At 54.9% G+C, this 9,083-nt stretch overlaps 3 protein-coding genes across 3 annotated transcripts; 1 reads left to right on the top strand and 2 right to left on the bottom strand.

Annotated features, from left to right (window-relative positions):
* Nucleotides 1–524: 524 nt before the first annotated feature.
* Nucleotides 525–3,378, top strand: MONBRDRAFT_28081 (uncharacterized protein; the record flags this gene model as incomplete). Its single annotated transcript, XM_001748513.1, has 10 exons — nucleotides 525–616; nucleotides 713–776; nucleotides 863–963; nucleotides 1,320–1,412; nucleotides 1,551–1,701; nucleotides 1,796–1,886; nucleotides 1,971–2,084; nucleotides 2,644–2,763; nucleotides 2,864–2,951; nucleotides 3,054–3,378. The coding sequence occupies 10 exons, from the start codon at nucleotides 525–527 to the stop codon at nucleotides 3,376–3,378; spliced, it is 1,239 nt and encodes a 412-aa protein (XP_001748565.1).
* Nucleotides 3,379–3,903: 525 nt separating this feature from the next.
* On the bottom strand, nucleotides 3,904–4,446 carry MONBRDRAFT_10753 (uncharacterized protein; the record flags this gene model as incomplete). Its single annotated transcript, XM_001748444.1, has 1 exon — nucleotides 3,904–4,446. The coding sequence occupies one exon, from the start codon at nucleotides 4,444–4,446 to the stop codon at nucleotides 3,904–3,906; it is 543 nt and encodes a 180-aa protein (XP_001748496.1).
* Nucleotides 4,447–5,030: 584 nt separating this feature from the next.
* MONBRDRAFT_10752 (uncharacterized protein) lies at nucleotides 5,031–8,004 on the bottom strand (the record flags this gene model as incomplete). Its single annotated transcript, XM_001748443.1, has 5 exons — nucleotides 5,031–5,120; nucleotides 5,702–7,225; nucleotides 7,297–7,375; nucleotides 7,479–7,663; nucleotides 7,966–8,004. 5 exons carry the CDS (start codon nucleotides 8,002–8,004, stop codon nucleotides 5,031–5,033), a joined length of 1,917 nt encoding a protein of 638 aa, XP_001748495.1.
* Nucleotides 8,005–9,083: the final 1,079 nt, after the last annotated feature.

The following is a 9,083-nucleotide window of genomic DNA, read 5'->3' as shown; positions in this document are numbered from 1 at the left end:
GGCCGAGATCAACCAGCCAAGGCCACTTGCCACACAACAGCACGCTCAGCACCACCAGTCCCGCTAATTTGAAAACAATCCACCTTTTTTGTCGGCCTTTCTTCTCACCCACCACCGTCCTCCCCCGGCTGTACTACGGCCACGCCCGCTCTCCGTCGATCGGCTCTCCCTGTCTGCAAGCCCGTCTCCCAGCTGAGCAGCGCAGGTGCGTGCACTCGTAAACTACAAGCAGCTCTCTGCTTTTATCAGAACCCCCAAGATTTGTTAATTTTGAAGAATTTAATTTCAGATTAGGCTCCGTGTCCATGTTAAGTTTGAAGATACCAGTTTTAGATTAAGGACGAGATCAGTTGTGTTAAGTTTGAGGGGACTGATTTCAAATTAAGCGCCCCCAGAAGCTCGGTCGTCGAAATGCGCGCGAGCATGCAGATGTGGTGGTGGCAGTCGTAAATGTCGACGGCAGGGACTGTGGCAGGATTAGCGGTGGCGGGCGTTGCAGCAGCGGCAGGTTCACTTTGGGCAGCATGGGGGCACACGAGCGGCTGCGGGCCTTGATGGCCAACAACGCCACGGCCAGCGTGGTGATCCCGGCCATTGCTGCTCCGCTGGCTTACCTGTACGTGCGCTCGTTTCGTGTGCTCTTGCAAGCATCGGTGCCTCCCACCGCCGCGGTCCTGTGACGGCCTGCCTCTGTTGTCATCGCGGTACGCAGTGCTGTTTATATGTTTCGATATCCCGTTTATCTTCTGCACGATGCCGATTTCGGTGGTACTTGGGTCAGTTGCCGATGAGACACGCCCCGCCAATCGCCTTGCCTGGAACTTCTTCCGGTCCGTGGGATCACGGCCCATGTTGTGCGTAGACCGATGTCAAGACCTACGTATCTATTGCCAGCGTGCTTGGCATGGCGCTTGCAAAGTATCCGGCTATTCTGGTCATCAGCACCCTGAATCCCAGTCAACGGTAGGGTGACTGCATCCAGCAGCCCGCCGCTCGACATTTCCTCTGCCGTGGTGTCGGACTACGGCCTAGCCATGGCGCAGTATCTTCCCGTTGGTTGAGCTCACGAGTGTTGAGCTGTAGGTTTCGGCTGCTGGTTGCCGCTTTCTTGTTGGCGGCGGCTTTGACCACTGTCCCATTGCTGATGCAATCCCCGCCAGTGACGGTATTCCGTTGTCCACGCCTCCTTCCCTGAAGCTCACTGATCTCCAAACCCCAGCTTCTGAACGCTCTTGGTCCAATCAGACTTGCTGATGATCGTGCATCCGACATCTCGACTCCTAGATTGTGTGCGTTTTTCTGGGCGCTTTCCCATCCAGCTGGCTGTTTGGTGGCTTTCTCACCTACTTTGAGGGGCGTCAGAGCTCTGAGATCCTCAACGCTGCCCTCAATGGTGTCGTAGTCTTTGGCAGGTGCGGCCACAGAGATGCTATGCTCAGTGCTGAGCGCGCACGTGCACTCGCAGCTACCCATGCACCCTGCCATAGAATCGACGTCGTCGTCGCACTCTCATAGTCTGCATTGCACTACGGCCCCTGGGGCATGCATAGTGCTGCGGCCCGTGCAATTGGCACCAGCGTTCTTCAATACGTAGCCCCTAGCGCCATGCCTTTGCTCGTTGTCATCTTCTTTGCCCCCCTCTACATCAGCATGCTTTACGTGCTTGATGCCATTCCTCCACCATCTCGCGCCGACGAGGAGGTAAGAGGGGCAGTCCACACTCCTCCACTGCAAGGAACGCGGTAGCTGAGTTTCGCTGATTTCATGGCGAGCCTTTTGTTTTGAATCCATTCAGGCTCGAACCATGCGCCGGGCCATGCCCGCAGCAGAGCGCAGCCGTTTTCTTCGGCGTTACGGACTGGGGCTGGCCCCCGTCTTTTTATTTTGTACGTGCAAACTGCACGTCTTCCTATCAAGAGTTGCTGCACTGCACTCCAGCTGATGACGGCCCATTGCCATCCCTGGGTTAGATATGCTCCTCTTGAGCTTTCGATCCTATCGCGACTTTTTTGCAGTGGACATTTACTCCCATCTCCTTGGTCGAGCTCCCACGAGCAGCGACTACATCTTGGCGGATTGGCCAGGTTCGAGTCTGACTCCTGCCGCAGACAAAGCGAGCGAACTGAGAAACATGAGGCAGACTGCTTGCTGCAGGAGCGCACCCAGATGAGCTTGCTTTGCGTTCACAGCCACATGGTTCATCTCTGCTCCTTGCTGTCAGGGGGCGTGCTGGCGTCGCTGGCTATTCTGCTCCTCTCACGAATTGCGGACAACAGGTTGCTTTTGCGTGTTTTGGCCCGCCAGTAGATGATGCTCGTCCTTCCCGCTACTTCCCGCCCACCTCATTTCGTTGCGCATGCCACTCACTTTTGCCATCCATCTGGCACGCCAAACTCTTTGTGCGCTTGGCATTTGTGCTACGCTTGCCAGGCGCGGGTTCCTGGCCTGCTTGGCAATGGTGGTCACGGGCTGTGGACTGGCCGGTGGTGATGCACTTTTATTTGGCGCGGGCGGATTGTCTGCCATGCCTTTTATTGTTCTTTGTGGTGCGTTTGATAATGCTCGAGTTCTCTGTGCAGTTTGTGAGCTGCACGGTGCTTGATGCTGTATTATCATGAATTTTGCTGCTTGGGACGAGGATAGGAATGGGAACATTGTTGGCACTGGTGCCTTTTAGCGGAGCGCTGTTTGATCGCCTGATTGCCGCCACTGGCACACCGGGCACCTCCATTTTTCTCGTCTTTCTGGGCGACGGCTTGGCCTGTAAGTGAGGACCTCGATCGTCTTATCAAATCTTGGTCTCTTGCTGTGAGGCACTGACAAGTCATGGGGATGGCGCCGGTGCTGGATTGGTGGATTGCAGATGTAAGCACACTAGCTACACTAGCGAGCCGACTCGGCGTCCGCAATCACGAAAACGAAGGGCACACCTTTGTCCTTGTCGCCATGTCGTACGTGACCACGATGACACCGCCGTCGTTTCTGGTACTCGGCTGTCTAGCCTCAAATCCTTACGCTGGCACATGCTCGCTACGGCGGGGATGAGTGAGTAGGATCATGCCCGTGATTGCTGGTCTTGCCCTACTTGCCATGCTGGCCTTTGGGTGGCTGCTTCGTCGACGGCACAACGAGGCCGGCTACATCCCCGTGCGCCAGGCAGACGATGATTTTGGGGCAGATTGCCACGATGCAGGGGATGACATTCAGGAGCGTGTGGAGCGCATTGAGCTCGGGAACTTGGGCGAGCCCGTTCCGGGGCGGACTCCAGGCACCGGGGAAGACGCCGAGCTCAAAATTCGTGCGTCGGCACACGTCCGGCAACACGTGCGCCGCAGCAGTGCTTCTGCTCCCATCAGCACGTCTGAAAGTCGGTTGTGAGGCGTCAAGTGGTGGGCATGTCAAGTTGTTTAGAATAAAAGAGTGGCAGAAACGGAACGAATTAGTTGATGCACCAATCTACTGGTCAATCAATTCAACTACACGGTCCATATGAAGCTGGCCATGCCATATTGGAATCACGCCATGATGTCTGAGGGCACTTCCTCTTATGCGTGAGCACGGGCCACCTGATGCCGGGCAAGCCAGAGCAAGGATGCAGGGCGCGCTGGTATCACGAAGAAGCAACTTATAATTACGAGCAAAACCAGGAGGGGACTGGCGAGGGCGAAACGACAAAGGGGAATTCGTAACGAGGAGGAGACAAATCAAGAACAAATTAAAAAGGGTGGGGGAACACCATAGGATAGAGCGCTTGTGGGTTATTCAAACACCGAGTCTGGTGAAGCAGACTGCTTGGACATGGCGCTCTTGGGCCCATATCAGAGGGCAGACATGCTTTGGCTCGCAGTCACAGACGGCTGGAGCCGAAAATCTTGGGTCGCAAGATAGCAAGGTCGAGTAAACTCAAATGCAAGCCGTGCTAATGACGGCAGCCCCATGATTTGAAGTTTGATAGGTCGTCTGGCGAACCGCACCATATGTAGGTTGACCCTCGACTTCGTGCACGGGGCAATGAAGCAAGTTTTGAAGCGGATGACGAAGGGGAGCCGGCTCCTCCGGGATCGGTGAAACGGTCAGCGTTGGGACGGGCTCCTGCGGGGCGGGCTGGTGTGTGGGTACTTGATCTGTCTCGATGGGGTCGGCCTGTGGCGCAGGAGCTGGCACGTGGATGGCTTCCTCACTCGAGCGGCGCGAGGGCGCGAGCACCTTGGTGGCGGTGGCCGTGTCGGCGTCGTCTGTATGAAGGTCAAGTTCTTGTTGTCCAAGCTTTGCGACCAAGTCGGCGGTTTCTGCTTCGGGTAGGTGGTCTGTATCATCGTGATCTGACGGCACCTCCCCACGCGAGCCGACCACGTCCAGCACGAAGCTGTCCCGCTGACCCAGGCCCTTGCCGAGCAGTTGTGGGTATTCTTGAAAGCTTGAGCGACGAAAGCCAGCATTCAACATGACGCCGGTGTGTCAAGCGCTGTTCCCCGGGGCTGTCGTATCTGGTTCAAAGTGTCTAAGAGGAGCAGTGGCCAAGGATCGCCAAGTGAGGTGCATGCAACATGCAGGTAGAGGCAGCCGCGGCGTTGAAGGCTGGTGGGGGGGGGGGGGACCATCAACCAACCCAGTATGGTCCGGGGAAAAATGCTTGTTTTGCGATCTTGATCTGTATCAACACCCAAGCATATGAATCAGGCGCATCGAGCTGCAGGTCAATCATGCGCTGAAATTGCCCCCCTCTTCTTGTCCCCCCGAGCGGCAGTGTCCCTCGCCCTGTCAACCGCTCCCCATGGCGCGCGACCTATGTCAAAAGCGGACACGTGTACTGACCGCCCTTTTCGACTCTCAGTGTGTGTGTGTGTGTGTGTGTGTGTGTGTGTGTGTGTGTGTGTGTGTGTGTGTGTGTGTGTGTGTGTGTTTCTCTCTCTTTTTTGTGTGTTGACTGTGTTACGCGCGTTGTCAAGCATGTTGTGTGCTTATTGGAAGATGACAAGCTTGATGCGTGCTTTTGTTTCCTTTCTTTGTTTTTCTTGCTGCTTGTTTTGTTACTGAGGATGTTTGCGGTGGTGGTGATGGGTAGCCATGCGTTTTTGGAAGCTTTGGTTGGCAGGACACCGAAGCAAACCGGCAAATGCCTGGCCAGGAAAAAAACATCAGGGCAGCCGTCAATTGGAGGCAAAAAAGGCAGCCATAAGAGCAAGGGAAAGAAACAAAAAAGGCACGTAAAAATTTGAGCAAAATGAAAACTAACGCGAAGAAAAGAAGGAGGGCGCGATAGGCACGGCAACTCGGGCGCATGGAGTTAACATGCAACAATGAAACGACGACAACGGCACCAAGAAAAACGAGCACAGTTACAAAACAGAAGCAGCTGAAGCCCCGAGCCTAAATAACAGGCTTGGAATGAGGCCGATCGAGCATCCAGAGAGTCTTCCTGGCTACACACATCCCAGGCCGACCACGTTCATCCAGATGGTATGATGCAAATCACATGGGCATTATAGCGTGCTTGTCAGTTCAAACGTGAAACCGTTGAACAGGTCCTAACGCGCAGACAATGGAGGTGAGGGTGACGCGTGAGGCAGTGCACGGCTGCAGACACGGCTTCGGTACACGCATGGGTATCAAGACAAAGATCGTGTCAATGCCATTTGAAAAGAAAAAAAAAGAAAAAAAAAAAAAAAAAAAAAAAGAAGAAGCACGGATATAGACTGACCTGGTCAATGGCGGCCAAAGCACGAGAATCCTCAGGCGTGAGAACCGGCTTTTCGGCCGTAAACTCGGGGTCAAAGTTGCTAGCGTCCTTGGCGCCGCGCACTTTGGGCGCAAAGGGCGGGGGAACGGCGCGCTTCTCCAGCTTGGCCCAATCGATGTCCTTGAAGAAGGGGGTCGCTTGCACATCGCGACGCTCACTGGGACCAGCACCCAAGCGTTCAGCCGGGCGGCGCGTCAAGAAAGCTGACACGGTCGCTCGAGCCTCAGCGCTCATGGTGCGAGGCAGATCGATCTGCTGATTCAAAATGTTGCGGTAGAGCTCCTTCTCCGACTGACCATCAAAGAGGACAATGCCGTTCATCATCTCAAACATGATAACGCCGAGGGACCACCAGTCCACGGCCTTTGTATACGGCTTGTACGACACAATCTCGGGGGCAAGGTAGTTGGGGGTGCCACAAAACGTTTGCGTGGAGCCGTCCGCTGGGGCCACGTTTTGCTTGCAGAGACCAAAATCAGCCAGGCGCACGTGGCCCTCCTCGTCAAGCATAACGTTGTCGAGCTTGAGGTCACGATACAAGATGCCGCGCTCGTGCAGGTACATCAGACCGGCGCTAATCTCCGCGGAGTAAAAGGCGGAGGCCTTTTCCGAAAAGGCACCGTGTTTCATGGCGTGGAACATGAGATCACCGCCGGCCACGAGTTCCATCACAAAGAAGAGGTGGTCTTGGTTCTGAAAGGAGGCAACGAGCTGCACCATAAAGGGGGCTTGGGCACCCAGGGCGAGCACCTCCTTTTCAGTGATGGTGGCACCAACGTCGTCGTCTTCAATCACGCGGACCTTTTTCAGGGCCTTGACGGCATACATTTTCTGGTCTGTCTTGCGCTCGGCCAGAAACACCTTGCCGAAGGAGCCACGTCCAAGCACCTTGACGAATTTAAAGTCCTCAACGCGCAGGCCCGACTTCTTGGGGGTGGACGAGAGCTTGGAGTCACGGGCGCGCACTGAATGTCCACGCGCGGGCGCAGCGGGGCGCACTGACTTTGGCTGGATGGCACTGGGAAAGTTGAAGAAGCGGCCCTGTTCCTGGTCCAGGAGGATGAACCAGCCAGCTTTGATGGTATCCGGGTCCTCGAGTTCCTTCAGCTCGAAAGCCATGGCTCCCATAAAGTCGTTACGGGTGATGCGATCCCAGTCCCAGACCTCAATGGTGAGGAAGCGGTGCTCTAGCTTGGTGGCACTACTCAGGGTCCACGTAAACTTTTCATTCCATTCTGGGTTGAGAGACTTCTTGACGACCTTGGTTTTTTGCTTGGTCTTCTTGCTGGGGTCGGGCTGGATGTACATTTTGACGTAGGGATCGGCCAGGCCCGTGATATCAGCGGGCAACAGGTTTGCGGCTTGCAGGACCTCGACCGAGATGTCCACGTTGTCGCCATTGGAGTTGAGGCTAACGTTGAGTTTGATCTGTCCACGTTTCTTCTTCTTGAGAGCACCTTTGCGCTTACCGCGACCCAGGCCAACCTGATGCCGATAAAGAAGCGAAGGATCAAGGCAACGAAGAATAGACTTTGGGGCAGCAGGGCAGCACGTACGCCCAGGCTTGTCTTGCGAGCAGATTCTGCCACTGGGTCCGAGATGAAGCCAGTTTCAAGGAGGATCAGGTTGATAAACCTGTGCGACGTCGAATCAAGGGAAAGCCGGGTATTGAAGTGAGGGGATCCAGTGAAGGTTTGTGGGCTGAATGCTCCGGGCGCGTTTCAGCTTTAATACGTACTCGCGATAGCGGAGGGTACCCGAGTCGTCATCATCAACGCGGCGAATGGCGGCCTTGAGCTCAGCGCGGTTGACAGACTTGCCAAGTTTGCTGAGGGCTTCGCCGATTTCCTGAAGATCGATATCACCACTGCCATCCTTGTCCGTACGTGCAAATTCACTGGCGATTTGCTTCAATTTGCGGCGCTGTGTTGGATGGATGGGCGTTGGGATCGTACAACGATGGTGAGCGACAAAGTGGAGTTGAGATTGCATTTGGGTTTGTATGAGCGCGTTTGTGCGCGAAGCGAGGGCACACGGCCTGGATGAGGAAGCGCACCAGTTCAAAGACATTGCCCTTGGGGTAAAGCTTCTGGTAATCAGCGAGGTACTCCTGTAACACCACGGGTCCGGGCACCACATGAGGCAACACGCATTGCTCTCTTGACGCCCAATGTCACGGATCAGCAGCCAGGGCGAAGCGGCGACTGTTCGGGGTCACGACCCACCTCATTGCGCTTGTCGAGCTCAGCGCTGACGGATGCCATGATGACGGAACCCGTACAGGGGAGAAGTGTTCCAGTGTAAGTTTGGTCGGCGATGCGTTGAACACGCGCAAAGGTCTATTCACAGAACAAAGGAAAGCCAGGGTCAGCATGGAACGTGTCAACTGCCAAGGTCACAGGTAATTGCAAAGTGTGTTCCAAGGCCAAGGGTGCGTGCGTGCGTGCGTGCGCGTGTGTGTGCTTGGCACAGCACCAGCAGAACCAAGAAGAGCGCACGCGAGAAAAAAAAAAAAAAAAAAGAGGGAAGAACAAAAGATTAAAAGGGGCGGGGCGGGGCGGGGCAGGAGAAGGGCAAGGGCAGTGCGTCTTCAAGCAAGGGGCCAAAAGAGAAGCGCAGAGCACATTAAAGAGCAGATTGACGAGGGTAAAGGAAGAATGCTATCTTGGTCCATTTGGAAGCACGCAAGCCAGTCGCGGGAGACCACCAGGGAGCACCAACGAGGTTCAACCGTCACCGTCCACGTTTGTTTCTTGCCAAACGGCCTCGGCCCTCATTTAGCATCAACACCAATGCCAATCTTCCCTTGCCGCCACAGCACAAGACACACCCAGATCACTCGCTGCCTCAAGCACTGGTACAAAGGCGAAGCACAGCCACAAAGCCAGGGCCTCGAGGTCCAACCGGCACACACAGCGACACCAACGAGCCACGACCGAGCCACAGCCACACCCACCAATCCCCCAAAAAGGAAGAAAAATAAAAAAAGATCAGAGAGAGTTTGAGAGAGCGTTTGAGAGAGAGAAGGGGTTTGAGAGAGAGAAGTTTGAGAGAGAGAAGTTTGAGAGAGAGAAGTTTGAGAGAGAGAAGTTTGAGAGAGAGATTGAGAGAGACGTTTGAGAGAGAGTTTGAGAGAGAGAAGTTTGAGAGAGAGTTTGAGAGAGAGAGAGAGAGAGAGTTTGAGAGAGAGAGAGAGAGTTTGAGTTTTTGAGAGACGTTTGAGAGAGAGTTTGAGAGAGAGAGACTGTGTCAGCATCTCTCACTGTTGTGGTGTAGTGTAGTTTTCGCTTCTTATGGCGCGTTGCTGATCATGTCAGGGGCATCCTTTGAGGAGATAGATGCT

This window comes from Monosiga brevicollis, genomic scaffold (genome assembly GCF_000002865.3).
Source record: "Monosiga brevicollis MX1 MONBRscaffold_23 genomic scaffold, whole genome shotgun sequence".
NCBI lineage: Eukaryota > Choanoflagellata > Craspedida > Salpingoecidae > Monosiga > Monosiga brevicollis.
The sequence above is the reverse complement of the archived record's forward strand: the minus strand, read 5'-3'. Positions and strand labels throughout refer to the sequence as shown.